Genomic DNA, 17,639 nt, shown 5'->3' with positions numbered 1-17,639 from the left:
CAGGACAATGCAGAGACATGGGAGTGGAGAATTGTTTACCTGCTGTGGGATTAAAAAGTGCTGGTGTTGAGAGGGACCTGCGTGTTCATGTCGCGAATCTCTAAAATTACATTTACTTTCAGTACTTTTGCATTATTACGATCTCCCGTTTTAGTAAAATGGGATTATCACTGTAAGGGATAGTATAGACAGGAGGGACTGAATGGTTACAGTTAACATTTCACACAAGCACAAGTCACAGCCCAGCGATAATTCGATACATTGGAAGAATGAGGGAAGGTTTGTCACAGTCTGTTCCAGATTCAATACATTTCCAAGGACACTGTGATTTTGGAAGGGAGAACCATTCTGATGCTGAAGAGAAAACAGCTTTTGAAGCAGCTCTTGGCAGCCATTTTTGTGGAATTCAGAGCAAACCATGCACTGTGAATGACTGGGCCTTTTTGGTGGATTGATCTGTGCCAGGAGGGTCTTTTGGAGAGCAAAGTGCTTCATTATGATTGTGAAGTGGAGGTCACTTGCCAGGGTCTTGGAGGCCATCTAGGAGTGTTATGACCACAGCCTGTGTGGATGGACATTTCTTCAAAAGCAACACAAGCAGAATCTGTGAGTCAGTAGCCAGCCACAACTCCAGTCAACGTTAATTCTGGGCATCAAATTTCAAAGGCCTACAATTCAACACTGAATTTAAAAACTGAACTTTGAGGTAACTTTCTGGATTTTAACCTGGACTGTAATGGTTTGGGTAGATCACACACACACACACACACACACACACACATATACTAGTATACCTGCGCATAGTTGAGGATAGATTTAGTGTTAAGGATAGTTTAAGAATTAGAAATAAAATTAGTGTTTTAAAATTAAACGCTGTCTGGTTCATTGTCTATTGCTGCTCGTTAGGTGCTGTTTGTAACAGCATTATGAAGACAAATATTATGTCGTTTTTAATTGCAAGAGGATTTAAGTACAGAGCGAACACATCTTCCTGAAATTGTGCAGGGCCTCGGTGAGACTGCACAGTCTGACCTGCCTACCTAAGGTAGGATCTACTTAAATTTGCAGAATGCAGTGAAGGTCTAGCAGATTGATTCTTGGGATGCAGGTTTATTCTTGGAGGAGAGATTAAGCTGGCTGGGAGCTTCAAGGAATGAGAGGAGAATTTATTGAAATACTGCATTTGCCGTTGTATATGACAATCCTTGAAACTTAAAATTTTCACAAAGGATCTATAATTCTCCACACTGCCGCCATCTCTCCACCAGCTCCAATGCCCTGTTAGTTATTTGCAAACATCTGTGGGGTCCATCCGCCCAGTCTGATTGCTGTCAGCTCTGTACAGGCTTTAAATGGCCTGTTACAGGAGCCAACAGTGGTTTATTTTAAAATATCCAAATAAAATGTAAACCTTTAAATGATTGTTTGTTATTAAAGTATTGTGATTTGCTTTTAACAGCATCCATTAGTCAGGAGTAAGTGCCAGATTTGGGGATGTAATTTTATTCGAAGGATATCACTCAAAACAACATTTTAGTGGAAATTCTGGGGTGGTTCTATACAACGGCATATAGAGGGTACAAAATTCCTTAGATAGGTTAGACATAGGTGTGCTGCATCATTTGGAAGTCTCTGCTTGTATATTCAGGAAATGGCTGATTCTGAACTGCTCAAGAAACCTGGCACTCTCGCCTGATACACAGTAGATGAGCCAACTATATCATGTCAATGGGAAAATCAAAGGAACTGTCAGACTGCTCAATCCGGATAAATGTGATGTGATGCATTATTTGAAGGACAAGCCAGAAGGTCGAGTACAGGGTTAATGTTGGTTAGTTAAGAGTGTGGATGAACAGAGCGACCTTGGGGTCCAAATCCTTGCATCCCTCAAGGTTGCCACACGTTTAATGGGTTTGGAGGGGGGTGGGAAGGAGGGAGGGAAGGTAGGGGGGGGAAAAAAATGGAGAAAATGCCACTGTGTATATTCAAGAGGGAAATGTTTGTGTGTATTTTGATTGATATGGTTCATAGTGTGAAAAATTTTTAAAAAATTTAAAAAGAGAAAATGTAAACAAAGTAGTGCAAGACAGAAAATAGATATTCAATAATAAATAATGTGCAAAGTTTAAAAAAAAACAATAAGAAATTGCAAAATCATGAAAAAGAACTATAATGCAAGGCTGTAGAGAGAGCTAAATGGGATTTATTGAACAATGCTTTCATATTGCTGGAACAGGTATGATGGCCCAAAAGGCCTTATTTTGTGCTGTGAGGTTGTATAATTAGATCTTCTCCTTGCTTCTCAAAGCCTGAACCTTAGATGAAGAATAAAGAAACCTCTGTTTTTCTGTCCCATTGAAAAAAAAGGTTGCCACACAGGTTGATAGGATAGTTAAGAGGGCCTATGGGATCCTGGGCTTCATTAATAGGGGAGTTGAGTTCAAGAGTAGAGAGGTCATGTTGGAACTCTACAAATCTCTGGAGTATTGTGTTCAGTTCTGGTCACCTCATTATAGGAAGCTATGAAGAGAGTGCAGAGGAGATTCACCAGGATGTTACCTGAATTGGAAAATAAGTCTTATGAGGCAAGGTTAGCAAAGCTGGGATTATTTTCTTTGGATCATAGAAGGATGAGAGGAGGCTTGATAGAAGTTTACAACATTATGAGAGGCATGGATAAGGTAGACAGTCAGCGCTTGTTTCCCAAGGCAGGAATTGCAAACACCAGAGGACATAAGTACAAAGTGAAGGGAGGGAAGTTTAGAGAGGTGTGGGGGCCTGGAATGCCTTGCCAGGAGTGGCAGTAGAGGCTGGAACATTAGGGCATTTAAGAAACTCCTGGACAGGGGCATGGATGGAAGAAAAATACAGGGTAAGGGGGTTTAGTACTTTATTTTTAAGGAATATATGGGACGTCAGAACATTGAGGACTGAGGGGCATGTACTGTGCTGTGGTGTTCTATGTTCCCACATCTGCAGAGGGAGATAAGCTCCACGATAACTGAAACCTGAACTTGAGATAACTAATAATGGGCAGCACAGTTGGCGCAGTGCTGTTACAACACCAGTGACCCGAACTTGATCTAGCACTGTCTGTAAGGAGTTTGTACATTCACCCTGTGTCTGCGTAGGTTTCCTCCCACCTTAGAAAGCGTACTGGGGGTGTAATTGGGCAGCATGGGCTCATGGGCCGGAAGGGCCTGTTACCGCGCTGTATGTCTAAATTTAAATTAAAATAATGTATCCTGATGGTTTTAGAAATTTTAAAGTAACTGCTGGAAATAAAATGCTTGCTGTGTTTGAACTCAGATATGTAAGATGGATAAGCTCTTCAATCAAGTTTTCACTCGTTTTCAGATTTCAGAGTACATTGAAGAGGTTTTCCTGCCGGACAATTGCTTTGTCCTCATCAAGCTTTCTCTGGAGAGAATCAGATTACTGAGACTGGAGGTAAATAATGAAAGTTCTGAATACAAGAAGTCCCTGAGCCAGGCAGCATCCGTGGAGAAAGCACTGATGATTCGGGGCAATGACCCTTCATTTGCTGCCACATACAGCAGCTGATGTGGAAGTTAAAAATACTCCATGGAAAGTCCCACATTGCAACACAACAAGCAATGAGTAGTTATATCCTTATTTATAGAGTATCAATGTGATCCCAATCTCATTATTTTAGCAGCCTCAATGTTTTCTTGAAGGTGCACTTCTCCATTAATTTGTAAACCTTATAACTTGTAATCCAGAAAATGAGCAAACAATAAGATGCTGGAAGAACTCAGTGGGTCAGGCATCATCCACGAGTAGTAAAGGTCGGTCAGTGTTTCAGTTTAGGACCCTTTATCAAGGGTGCATAACCAGAGGAAGATAAATGAGATAGAATTGTGATGGGACAGTTAAAATCAACCAACATTTACACTCAGCTGCCAATCTGATGTTTTTTTTTGGTGAATGGTTGGTGTTTGTACCATGAACAACACTGAGTCAATTGTTCCATAAAAGTTTGTTGACTCCTAATTTACTTTTCATATTTATTTTTAATTTAGTTTAAACATCCTGCACAGTAACAGGTCCTTCTGGCCCACAAGCCCATGCTTCCCAATTAATTACATTTTGAAGGATGAGAGGAAACCCACACAGACATGAGGAGAATATACAAACTCCTTAGAGACTGTGCTGGATTCGAACCTGGATCACTGGCGCTGAAACAGTGTTGCACTAACTCTGCCGCCCCATATAATAGAGTAAATATGCAAAAGTAATCAGCTCATATCTTCTATGAAGCTCTCATTGCCTTTTATAAAATCAAATAAAACATACAGGTGCAGAAAGGATTCAGAATGTTGCTAGGCTTGAATTGTAAGGAAAGGCTGGGCATTTTCTCCCTTCCCCAGATAGAGGTTTAAAAAAATTCCTGATGGGGATACTCGTGCAATGGTTGTGTTTTTGGACCAATTTTTCAGGTCAGATTTTGGTGAGGTGGGGGGGGGTGGGTGTTGACTTCTACACAGGTCATACTTTTGACCACAATAAGTACTTGTGTCATTCAAGGTGTTGCTAGCTCAGATGGCTGGGACTGGGTGGCAAGTCTACATTCGGGGTATCGGGAACTCAGATGGGCAGGCGGCCAGGGCCTTGGAGAGAGTCTGCGGCATGGCATCAGGTGGCCGGGGAAAGCGTTTGTGATTTGGATGTCTGGAACTTGGAAGGGCAGGCGACCAAGGCAAATGTTCACAGTCGGGGCATCAGGAACTCAGATGGGTGGGCGGTCGGGTTAGGGGGGTGGTGTTGACTTTTACAAGGGCCACACAGAAAATGTGGGATTTTTTGACCAAAAATTGTGGGAGTGGGGTTGACCATGACAGGAGTATATACTGTAAATAAAAAATTATTTTTTCCCAAGGTTAGAGGAGTCTAAAACTGGAAGGCACAGATTTAAAGTGAAAGAGCAAAGATTTAAAATGGACCTGAGGGGCACCTTAGTCACACAGAGAGTTGATGGTATATGGATTGAGCTGCCAGAGGAAGGGATGTAGGCAGGGACAACTCCCATGTTTAAAAGACATTTCAACAGGTACCTGGGTAGGAAAGTGAGATAAGACAGTATGACATGGGAGCAGTAATAGTCTATTCAGCTGATCAAGCCTGGCCCAGCCTTCTCCCCATATGATTCCCTGGTTAATCTTTCTTCTTTGGCTTGGCTTCGCGGATGAAGATTTATGGAGGGGTATGTCCACGTCTGCTGCAGGCTCGTTGGTGACTGACAAGTCCGATGGGGGACAGGCAGGCACGGTTGCAAAGGAAAATTGGTTGGTTGGGGTTGGGTGTTGGGTTTTTCCTCCTTTGCCTTTTGTCAGTGAGGTGGGCTCTGCGGTCTTCTTCAAAGGAGGTGGCTGCCCGCCGAACTGTGAGGCGCCAAGATGCATGGTTGGAGGCGATATCAGCCCACTGGCGGTGGTCAATGTGGCAGGCACCAAGAGATTTCTTTAAGCAGTCCTTGTACCTCTTCTTTGGTGCACCTCTGTCTCGGTGGCCAGTGGAGAGCTCGCCATATAACATGATCTTGGGAAGGCGATGGTCCTCCATTCTGGAGATGTGACCCACCCAGCGCAGTTGGTTAATCAAGAACCAATCAATCTCGGCCTTAAGTGCACCTAATGACCTGGCCTCCACAACCACCTGTAGCAATAAATTCCACAGATTCACCACCCACTGTCTGAAGGAATTGCTCTGCATCTCTGTTCTAAGAGGACACCCTTCAATCCGGAAGTTCTCCCCTCTTGTCCTAGACTCTCTCACCATGAGAGACAACCTTTCTACATCTACTCTATCCACGCCTTTCAACATTAGAAATGTTTCAATGTGATCTTCCTCATACTTCTAAATTCCAAATAATACAGGCCAAGAGCTGTCAAATGCTCCTCAGATGATAACACTTTCATTTCTGGAATCATCCTAGTGAACCTCCTTTGAACCCTTCCCAACGTCAGAACATCCTTTCTTAAATGAGCAGCCCAAAACTTTTTATAATCCTCCAAGTGAGGTCTCACCAGGGCCTTTTCAAGCCTCAAAATCTCATCCCCACTCTTCTATCCCTCTTGAAATGAATGGCAGCATTGCTTTTGCCTTCTTCACCAAGTACTCCACATGTAACTTTGCCTTCAGGCTATCATTCTCAAGGGCTCCCAGGTCCATTTGCTTCTGAGAATTTTCAATTTTCTCTCCATTTAGAAAATTGAACTACCAGTTTATTTTTTATTTTAACCAAAGTGCTGGCCGTCCACTTTCCAACGTTGTGTTTCATTTGCCACTCCTCTGCCCATTCTCCTCATCTGTCTGTCCTGTAGCCTCCCTATTTGCTCAATACTTCTGGGGGAGTCACGTGATGGAGTAGTGGCTGGTTGGGTGGAAACAGCCCTCTCCATAGAAAAGAAAAAAAAAAGTGTGAAAAAAACAGATCTCAATAAACATAAAATGCAGGAAGAGAAAGATAAAGTTACAGAGAAGAGACAGAAGATGGCACCCAAAAGAGAGAAAGTAAGAATAACAGACAAAAGGGAAGAAGGAAAATCACTGGAGAAGAAAGAAGAAGGCCTGATATGCAAGTCAGAGCAGAGAGCCACCATGGAGAGGAACGGCCGATCTCCGGTGTTGGTGAGTCCCCAGAGGAGCGGTGTCCTCCCAACCGGCGGACTTCAAAAATGGCTCTCAAGAGCCAAGAAGAGGTGCGCAGTGCGCAAGTAAAAGAAAAGATAAACGCCGATGGGAGGGGGACTCAGCTGAGGAGCGGCCAGCTGAGAGACACACAGTATTGGGGCGTTCAGTTGGGGGAAGTAAACAAGTAAGAAGAAAAGAAGAGTGGTGAGAAAGCGAATGAAGGGCTGGAAGAGGGTGACCGGCAACAGGGCGACCGACAGGCGGACGACCTGCGGCGGGAGGCCCAGCAGTGGGTCAACCTGCAGCGAGAGACCCAACTACGGGTCGACCTGCAGCAGGAGGCCCAACAACAGGAGATACAGCAGCTGGAGGCCCAGCAAGGATACAGAAGCAGCTCACCAGAGAAGGATGAAGATACACAGATACAGAAAAGAGAAGATGACACAGACATAGATACAGACACAGAAGAAGAGGAGGAAGAAGACCAAGAATTTCAAAGGAAAGAAGAAGGTAAAATAGAAGGACAAAGTTTAGATAAAGCCTTTTTCGAAGAACAAATTAGGTCTTTAAAAGAATGGCCATCATTAGAATTTAGTTCAATCAAAAGAAAAATGAAAAGAGCTGAAACAGAATGTAAAGCTTAGATTTGGTCTTGACTGAAATAGGGAAAAGAGTAGAAAATGTGGAGGAACGAGAAGCTGCTGTAGGAATGGAGATAAGTAATTTAAGAGGGAAGTTGGAAGAGAGCGGAAAAAAAATTAGAGACACGCAAGATTTATTGTCACAAAAAATTGACGTATTGGAAAACTACAGTCTGCGTAACAACATAAAAATAGTGGGCCTGAAAGAAGGCAAAGAAGGGTCAGATATGAAAGAATTTATAAAAGGATGGATCCCAAAGGTGCTGGGAATGACAGATTCACATGAAGAAATGGAAATCGAAAGGGCGCATAGAGCGCTAGTACCGAAACCGCCACCACATCAAAAACTGAGATCCATATTGTTAAAATTTCTAAGATATACAACAAGAGAAAACATACTGGAGCAAGCAAGAAAGAAGGTTAGAGAAGACAATAAGCCATTGGAATATAAGGGGGAAAAAAAATATTTTTACCCCAACATAAGCTTTGAACTTTTAAAGAAGAGGAAGGAATTCAACACGGCAAAAACAATCTTATGGAAGGAAGGTTATAACTTTATATTAAGACATCCAGCAGTACTCAAAGTATTCATTCCTGGGGAATGGATAGACTGTTCTCGGACCAAAGGAAAGCCCAAGAATTTGTTGAACATTTGCAGGACAGGAGAAAAGAGGAGGAGGAGTGACAAGAAGGATGACCGGGAAGAAAATATACAAGAATATGTAAAAATATAAAGTATATATAAAGATTTAAAGATGGATAAGAAGGGGAAGAAGGGGGGGAAAAAAAGAGAGAGAGCTTTGTTATAAGTATAGGAAAATAGTGTTCTCTGGGGGGGGTGGAGAATAATGGTCACTGTGAAATCGGTTGACGCTTGCTAGTAAATTTGCAAACCAAATGGAAAGGGGAGTTGTGGTTGCCGTCAAGGGACAAGGGGCAATCCAAGGAGGGGAGGTTCATTTGGGTTAAAGGGTTATTGCTTGTGGGGATTGTTGGGGTATTTTGTGTCTTAAGTGTGTTGTCATATATTGAGATTAAAAAGGAAAACTTACAAAACAGTCATGGAAAAAAGGGATGGAGGTGGAGAAGAGGCAGAAAAGAAGTGACAATAAAATTATAAGATGGCCACGTTGGATTAAATGACTAGAAACATTAATGGAATATATAACCAAGTTTAAGTGTATCCCATTGGGAAAAAAAATCACATATAATTTAAAAGACAAAGTTATAATGATTGAAAAAACCTGGGAACCATTATTGGAACATAACAGAAAGAGCAGGCCTAGGATCACCACCATCTAAAATGATAAGAAGATAAACTCGATCAGATTTAATGTGAATAAGTAAATGATAGGTCTTTTTTGTTTGTATTCCTTTTGTATAAAGATATTGTTTTATTGTATTTTAAATGTCCAATATTTACAGTTTTTGGAGGGAGGTGGGAAGGGGGAAGGGAGGGATGGGGGAAAAAAAGAGAAAATGTCACTGTGAATATTTAAAGAGATGCATCTGTAAATATATTGGTTGATATGGTTCATAGTGCGATAAATAAAGAATTACAAAAAAAAACACTACCTACTTCTCCACCAACCCATATCATCTGCAAACTTGGCCACAAAGCCATTCACTCCATCATGTAAATCATTAATATACAACATAAAAAGAAGCCAGGTGCAGGCAAGTGGGTGCAAATTTCTGTGCTGCAAGTTCGATGACTGTGAATGACGTTAACTGATCCAACAAAGTTTCCAAATTGCTGTGAGTCACTGGCAACTTGTGGCTTAGAAGAAAGTGAACACAATTCATTTGGCAACTTGGGCAGTTGGTAGTGTCCCCAAATTGTTTTCACTTGGACTTGTGTTGTTTCATCCAATCTCAGAAGAGCTTAGCTGTGTGAGAATGGGTTGAGACGAAAGTAATTTTAAAACTTTCTCTTGGTTTCAAGGTGAATGCAGAAACCGTGAGGTATTCCATCTGCACATCGAAACTGCGAGTGAAACCAGGTGACGTTGCAGTCCATGGTGAAGCAGTTGTGTGTGTCACACCTCGGGAGAACAGCAAAAGTTCAATGTACTACGTGCTTCAATATCTAAAGGAAGAGCTGCCAAAGGTAGGGTGGAGTGGAGGCCACTTGGAAGCTAGGAATCCAAATGAGGTGGAATAAAGAGCTTGAACTGCACAGCAGACATCCCCAAAAATAAGAATATATCTGCTAATGTTTTAACATGGAACATTACAACACGTTACAAGCCCTTCAGCTCATGATGTTGTGCCTACCTATATATACCTTAAAAAAAACTAACCCTCTCTACCTCATAGCCCTCTATTTATATTTCATCCATGTGCCTGTCTAAGAGTCTTTTAAATGCCCCTATTGTCCCAACCTCCACCACTGGTAATGTATTCCTGTGGCGTTAAACTCTTTGTGTTCCCTGATATCTCCCCTAAACTTTCCTCCCACCCTGTGAAAAAGGTACTGGCTATCCACCTTGTGTTTTGTGTGGACCCTCTCATCTTTAATGAAACCACTGAAAACTTAGGTGGAGGGGGGGGAGGGTTGGTGCTGTAAATGTACCAAATGAATGTCTCTTGGAGTAAAGACAAGTGATGAAGGAGAATTGAACTGAGCTTTGACATTGTCAGTCATTTATCAGAAATGCATGAAAATGGTCAATTGGGAGTTGGGACCGGTGCAAGGGATTGGTTGGGGGGGGGGGGTGGGGGGTTGGGGGGACTTTCAGACCTATCCTTGTAGAGCATTCCAGTCATTCCCATTCCCCACTCTTTCTTCACAGACCTGAAAATGAGTTTCCATCTCATCCCTGCCAATTCCTTTTGGTCAGAAACCTTACAAGTAGAGCTCCAGATTGGAACCATTCTCTGCGGAGAATAAAAATGTTTTTCCTCTGTTGCCATGTATCTTGTGCTGGGAGAAATTACAAATTTCACAGCAATAAACTGGTTTCAAGGGTGGCCAAACTCCAACTCTCTGGTCACAGTCACTAAATCTTTGTGTTGTTTAAAGCTGTTATGAATATGGTACTATCTGTGCTTTATTATCAGTTAAGTCTTTGATCAAGTTTATTACCATCTGATTGCACAAGTACAAACTGACGAAATTGCATTCTCCAGTCCTCAGTGAAAAAAACATGCAGAGACACAACCAGACAAAACGCACATACATATTCAGGACAAGAATTCATCTATACAAATATATATATATATATATTTATATATATATATAAAAAATGAAAATCCTGACTGCTCAGAGATTGAGTCAGTCTGGATTTTCCAATTTCTTGGGTAGGTATTTTTAAAATTCAAATTTAAGGAGGAATAAAGGAAAGATGAACAGGTAAATGTTGATAGTTTATTCATTAGCAAATGCAGCACGCTTCATTTATCAAAACGAGCAGTTTTAAAGAAAGATAAAATGATCGCTTGTGGCTGCTGTGCATCTGAGGTGCTCACGCGCACACACACGCACACAAAAGCTTACATTTTAGAAGTAAGAGTTTTCAAAATCCCTGGTTTCTCAGATGGTCTGGATTTCTGGAATCTGGATTTTGGACTTCTACTGTCTTTCGTAAATAAGAGAGTCAGAGGTTAGTGTGAGCCATTCCTTTGGTGGTTCAACATTCTCAGTGCCCCTGTTCCTCAGCCGGGTGGTGCTGGCTCTGATATTCCTGGATCTCTTCCTTGATGGGAGTAGCTGAAAGACGCTAGGTGCAGGGTGGAAGGGGTCCTGAATGATTTTGCGCACTCTCTTATAAGAAAGATCATCTTACGAGTTGAAATGTTGCAGATTGTTGTCCAGGGTATCCCAGAGGTCTCCAGGGCTGTTATTCACATTGATGAGCAAGGTGGATGTCAGAAGTACAAGCTGTTGGTGGAAGGGGATAACTTGCGTGCAGTCATGGCAACTCACGGAGTGAAAGGGACGCATACCACATCAAACAACACTTACGAGGTAATGTACTTCTCCACTCTCCCTTCTATAATACTCTGTGTCTGTGTTACACTCTGCCAGCCAGATTATGGTCTATGCAATGATTGTGGGCCTCTGTATAATTGTGGGATCTTCTCTTTGTTCTGTGGGGAGTCTCCAGCACCTTCATCCAGTTATCTGAGAGATCTTGTTATTGTATTAGGAATTAAGATTGTGTAACTTGTAATGAAGTCAGTGAACCCAAGTTACACAATCTTAATTCCTAATGCAATGACTTAAGATCTCTCTGGTCATCGGGTGGATGAAGTCAGTATAAATCTCAAGGTGAAAACACGACTCTGGGGAAACTCAGCAGGTCAAACAGTGTTCTTTATGTAGCAAAGATTAAGATACAAAGCCACATCAGGCTTGGTTCCTTCATTGAAGTATGTGCAAAATGTAGGCAGGCACCCAAACAAGATGGTGAGAGGGGAGGGGCAGGGGAAGGACCACAGGCAGGAGGTAATAGGTGGGTAAGGGAGAGAAGGCACGCCAGCAAGGAGAGGAAGGAGGGATGGCTCTATGAATGGAAAGGAAGGGGGTGGAGATCTAGAGGAAAGAAGACAGAGAAAAAGAGAAAGGATAGAAAGCAGAGAGTAGGCTAGCAGCAACTGGAGAAATCAAAGTTAATGCCATCTGGTAGGAGAGTGCCAGATAGGAAATTGTGTTCCTCCAATTTACAGGTGGTCTGGTGGGAGAGTACATGTGCTCATGGACAGTGAGTATGGGAGTGGGGTGCAGAATTGAAGTGGCCGGTCAATGGGGGATCCCTGTCACTGATGCGGACAGAGTGAAGGTGCTCAGAGATGTGACCTCCTAGTTTGCATCCAGTCTCTCCGATGTAGAGAAGGCCACAAAGGGAGTACTAGATACAGTTGATAGCTTGCACAGATACGCAAGTGAAGTGTTTCTTCGCTTTAAAGGACTTTTTGGGACCCCGAATGTCGATGAGAGAGGAAGTGTGAGTGCGTTTGTAGCACTTCATGCAGCTGTAGGGGTAGGTGCCCAGGGAGGGGATGGTGTGGGGGAACTGATTGGTGGGGTGGGATGAGTGTACAAGGGAGTTATGGATGGAGTGATCTCTATAGAAGGCAGAGAGGAGAAGATGTGTCTAGTGGTGGGATCCTGTTGTAGGTGGCAGAAATTACAAGGGATAGTGTCTTGGATTTGGAGGCTAATGGGGTGGTAGGTAAGGTCCAGAGGAATCCTGCATTGTGTCTGGGGTCAGAGGGGGCAAGAGCAGATGCTGGAAATGGAGGAGATGCAGTTAAGGACTGAGTTGGGTGTTGGTGGAAAGGAAGCCACTTTTATGGAAGAAGATGGACATATTTCTGGCCACAAAGCAATGCAAGAAAAGTTTGCATACATGTCACAACTCTTGTTCCAGCAGAAACCACAATAGTTTCACTGATAATACATGAGCCTTATTCACAGTTCTCAGATTCTGTGTGTGTGTGTGTATGTGTGTGTGTGTGTGTGTGTGTGTGTGTGTGTGTGTGTGTGTGTGTGTGTGTGTGTGTGAGTGAAAACATTCGAGGAACACACTGTTAAACAGGAAGGTCTGCGGATGCTGTGATTGTCGTGCAGTAACTGTATACAAAGCTGGAGAAACTCACCAGGGCATGCAGCATCTTCCTTTCCATTCCCCCATCACTTCTCAACTTTCTTTTCTACCCTCCTGCCATATCCACCCATATCGGTCCAGTCTTCATTGAGATGCTTACCTGTGATGAACGATCAATTACACAAAAAATGAAGTTGCCAAAACTGAAGGCTCTTATTTACAAGAGATGGAGGTCATCCCTGTGATGGCCACTCATACTGACCCAGACTCAAACTGGGGGCAGGCTTGTGGCTTGACAGCCTTTATGGGGAGGGAAGGGGGGAGGAGTCACGAGCCGATCAGTGAGAGCAGGGCCAACCAGGAAAAGTCATTTTTACATACGACAGATATGTACAATAGTGGTTTCACCACATCCTATTTTTTTGCTTAAACCATGAAGAAGGACTCAGGCCTGAAACGTCAGTAATATATCTATCTCCTATGGACGCTGCAAGCCTGTCTGAGTTCCTCCAGCGTTTGTGTGTTTTTACCACCTAAACCTGTTAGCCTGTACTCCTCACCGTTCTCTCGTTTCCTCCCCCAATCTTTTTATTCCAATGCCTGCCTGCTTTTCTTGACAAAGGCCTCAGGCCCAAAATGTTGATCCCCATTTACTTCCTATGGATAATGCGTGTCCTGCTGAGTTTCTCCAGCACTTTTGTGCATTGCAGATGAGTGCCCTCATTTGTTCTGTTTAACATTGAAAACATTTCTTCGCGATAAGCAAGAAAAATATAATCTTTCCCTTGTTCAGGTTGACAGATACGTGTAATAGTGTGTGTGAGACTGTTGTGTCAGGTGTAATCATCATCTCCCACTTATAAGAGCCGCCTTCAAACATGGGCAACTGTGTCATCTCCCAAATTATCTTCATTGTAGACCTCCACGTTCACCTGATCAGAATTTTAATTGCTGTGTAATGATCGGCCTTGTCAGGATGTGGCATAGAACATTACAGGTCCTTCAACCCTTGATGTTGTGCTGACCTGTATATTCCTTCCCAAAAAAATCCTAAACTTTCCTACTCTGTAACCCTCTATTTTTCTTTCTAAGAGTCTTTTCAATGCCCCTGATGTTTCAACCTCCACTACCATCCCAAGCAATGCATTCCAGATACCCACAACTCTCTGCGCTTAAAATTTTTTACCTAGATGTCTCCCCTAAACTTCCCTCTCTTCATTTTGCAGAGATGTCCTCTGGTGTTTGCTACTCCCACCCTGGAAAAAAGGCAGGGTCAGCGCCAAAGGGGGTAGGGGGGGGGAACATCCACAGGCATTGCTCTCCCTCCCAAAGCAAGGTGCTGTGGTCCCCTCCAAATACAGTCATAGCCATTGCTCGCCATCAGACCTGACCCCCTCCCCCGCATCTAATGCCTAGCTTGACACGCTACCAACTCTACACCCGCCCCAGACCTCACCATTAGCGTACGTCAGCTAATGACGCATGACGTCATAAAAGCAGCACACCCCCCCCCACCCCAAGTCACCTATACCAGATGATGGGTGACACCATTCCCTGCCCCTGCTGAGCAAGTTTTTGACCTTTGCACGGTGCCCCCTTCTAATACACTAATGCCCGCCACTAACATTCGTTCCTGTGCCTGTGCTGGGAAAAGGGGCTGGCTGTCACCCTATCTATGCTCTCATAATCTTATAGGCATCTTGAATTATTAATCTTTTTCCCACACATTGATGGTGTTGCTCCAAACCATGGCAAATAATTGAAGAGAGTTATGTTAATTGATCTCCTTTCTTTCCTCCTTTTCTTTTGGGGTAGTTTAGAGGAGGGGTGGGTGGGTTAGAATAGGGGGTGGGGGTATTGTAAGGGGTAAAATATCATGTATGTATTATGTTTTATTTATTTGTATCTATTATATGATTTATCATGAATAATAAATAAAATTTTCAACAGAAAAAGATCTCAAATCTGTTAAAAAAATAGATTAGTAATGTTAAAGCACTTGTTTTTAAGTTGATGTTTTTAATAATTGACAGGTGGAGAAGACATTGGGTATTGAAGGTGCACGGTCCACCATTATCCATGAGATCCAATACACAATGAAAAATCACGGGATGAGCATTGACAGAAGACATGTCATGCTACTCTCAGACCTGATGACTTACAAGGTAAACATCAAACAAGAAGCAAGTAAAGCAAATATTGGGCCATATTAAGTGCCAGGTGATCTGGCTTCAGTCCCAGACTTAAGAGTGAAACACGAAAGTCTGCAGCCTCTGTGATTGTAGTAAAACGGACACAGAAATTCTGGAGGAACTCAGCCAGTCTCACAGTGACCATAGGAAGTAAAGATATATTACCATTGTTTCAGGCTCGAGCCCTTCTGAAGCTATAAGCAAAAAACAGGCAGCTGTCTGAAGAAAGAATGGGAGGGGAAGGAGTCCAGATATGATAAAAGAGTAAAGGTTAAAATTGATTTTGGTTCTGTAAATGAGACAGGGAAAAGGGAAGAGACTGAAGTAGAGGAAAACAAGAGAGGGTGAAGATTGGTGGTCTTTTAACAGAAACTGGAGATGTTGATGCCAATGCCATCTAGTTGGAGGGCTGCCAGGTGGAAGATGAAGTGTTGCTCCTCCAATCTCCTAGATTTGACTGATTAATGTCCTCCAGTTGTTAAGAGCACAGCTGAACATAAGAAAATGCTTTGCATTTAACTGGGAAGATCTCAGCGGTTAAGTCTGAGTTGAAAAAGACAGAACACAATATTTTCTTACAAGCTTCAAGCAGCATATGGTTGTTACAAAGTTTGTGGATGTTACCTTTTCTAAAGTATTTCTCTGATTTTATCCTGCAAAGTGTTTAAAAAAAAAGAACTCGTGCTAAAAAGGAAATTTGTCTGTCCTTAACATGGAATGGATTTTGAAATTCATTATTTTAATTCAGAATGTCTGAAATTCTCTCCAATTTCCAAAACCATTTGAAGAGATGTTTCGTCCACACATTTGGTGTTTCCAGCATTTGAACAAGGATCGCATTTGTCATTGCAGGGTGAAGTGTTGGGAATAACACGGTTTGGCTTGGCGAAAATGAAAGAAAGTGTCCTGATGTTGGCATCATTTGAGAAAACTGCAGATCACCTCTTTGATGCAGCTTATTTTGGGCAGAAAGATTCTGTCTGTGGTAAGCTCAGCTTGTTACTTCAGAATTGAATAATATTGATTGTCATTAGTCTTCACCATCTCTGCTCCTAACAAATGTCCGGCTCTTTTTAATCTCCAAAGGTGTGTCAGAATGCATTATCATGGGAATCCCAATGAACATCGGAACGGGACTATTCAAATTGCTCCATAAAGCTGAGAAGGACCCAGACCCACCCAAGAGACCTTTGATATTTGACAATAATGACTTTCATAACCCACTGGCGATGTAGCAAGGATAGATAGACAGCTTTGAACCAGAGAATTTGGCTGAAGAGAGTGATGATATCCAGTCTTGTGTTTCAGTATCAACAGATGAGCATGGAATTTCTGCAAAACTGCCAAATTGTTGGAATCCGTCTTAACCCAACAATGAGAAAGGATTGCTGAACTACAAAGCAAGTCCTGGTAAAAGGATATAGTTGTTGAATAGATGATTTCACTGTCAAAAGCGTGATCATGGATTTTCCATGAACATGTGGGTTTAATAATATTTATGTTAAAAATATTCAGATTATTTCAGCTTAGAAGTGACACAACTGATGTGAGTTTGTTAAATTGGTTAATGGATGTTTTTCTCAGACATGGGCAGGTTATGTTATGGACTGGCCTTTTACAGAAGTGATCAAACAATGTTAATAAGTTGATGAAATTGAAAAATGCCGGTGGGATGATCACTCAAGTAGTATGAGACTTTGGTTTGGTTTGGGTTTCAACAGGCACAGTGATGAAAGTATGTGAATAAACCTATTTCATTTCAGCAAACATTAATATCTTGCATTGTAATAAGATGATCTATAAATCTATTTTCCACCTTAGAGAAGAGGTGAAAAATTTTGTGGCATGGTGAGAGAGTAGCAACTTGAGTCTCAGCGTGGACAAGGCAAAGGAGATGATCATTGACTTTGGGTGAATCAGGAACGACCACTACATATCAACAAATGTAGTGGAGAGCACCAAGTTCCTTGGAGTTCACTTAACTAGTGAGCTATCGTGGAGACTCAACATCGCTTCACCTGTCAGGAAGGTGCAACAGCGAGTACTTCCTGAGAAAACTAAAGCAGGCAAGGCCACCATTATGTCAGCCTTCTACAGGAACTCTATTGAGAGCGTCCTGGCCGACTGCATCGAAATAGATTGGAGGTCAGTCCACAGGACCATAAGTATGGCAGAGAGGATCACTAGAGTCTTCCTTCCGCCACCCCCCTCCCCCCCCCCCCCATCTACTGGGATCATTGACCGAAGAGGGTGTGCAAAATCATTGAGGACCACTTGCACCCCACACACATCTTTCAGCTGCTCCCATTGGGAAGAGATCCAGGAGGATCAGAGCCAGCACCACCAGGCTGAGGAACAGCTTCTTCCCACAGGCAGTGAGAATGGTGAATGACCAAAGGAACTGCTCACACTGACCATCTGAGACTCACATATTCATGAACAATATTTATGTCTATGGATGAAATACTTGTGCAATTGGATGACAATTATACCATGCTTTGCATTGATGACTTGCCCAAAATTTGCATCTAACTGAACAACATTCAGCCTTTTTGAAAGGAGATGCCAACAAGATCTGGGGATGCCCTTGGTTTTTATCC

The 17,639-nt window shown here is 42.6% G+C and overlaps 1 protein-coding gene across 3 annotated transcripts in view; it reads left to right on the top strand.

The window, feature by feature from the left end:
• The window catches only part of polr3a (polymerase (RNA) III (DNA directed) polypeptide A), a 71,649-nt gene extending 54,837 nt beyond the window's left edge, over positions 1–16,812 (top strand). For 2 of the 3 annotated variants that reach the window (XM_069885383.1, XM_069885384.1), the window contains exons 26-31: positions 3,358–3,450; positions 9,241–9,405; positions 11,101–11,265; positions 14,881–15,012; positions 15,892–16,024; positions 16,126–16,812. In XM_069885383.1, the coding sequence (XP_069741484.1) occupies positions 3,358–3,450; positions 9,241–9,405; positions 11,101–11,265; positions 14,881–15,012; positions 15,892–16,024; positions 16,126–16,274 (837 nt within the window). In that variant the 3' untranslated portion in view covers positions 16,275–16,812. Of the gene's footprint in view, positions 1–906; positions 1,046–3,357; positions 3,451–9,240; positions 9,406–11,100; positions 11,266–14,880; positions 15,013–15,891; positions 16,025–16,125 lie in introns of those variants that run through there. The other variant, XR_011340173.1, reaches the window with a different exon arrangement.
• The last annotated feature ends 827 nt before the right edge of the window (positions 16,813–17,639 follow it).

The sequence above is a fragment of the Narcine bancroftii genome, chromosome 6 (assembly GCF_036971445.1).
Source record: "Narcine bancroftii isolate sNarBan1 chromosome 6, sNarBan1.hap1, whole genome shotgun sequence".
Classification (NCBI taxonomy): Eukaryota; Metazoa; Chordata; class Chondrichthyes; order Torpediniformes; family Narcinidae; genus Narcine; species Narcine bancroftii.
This window is presented reverse-complemented; position numbering and strand designations above follow the sequence as displayed.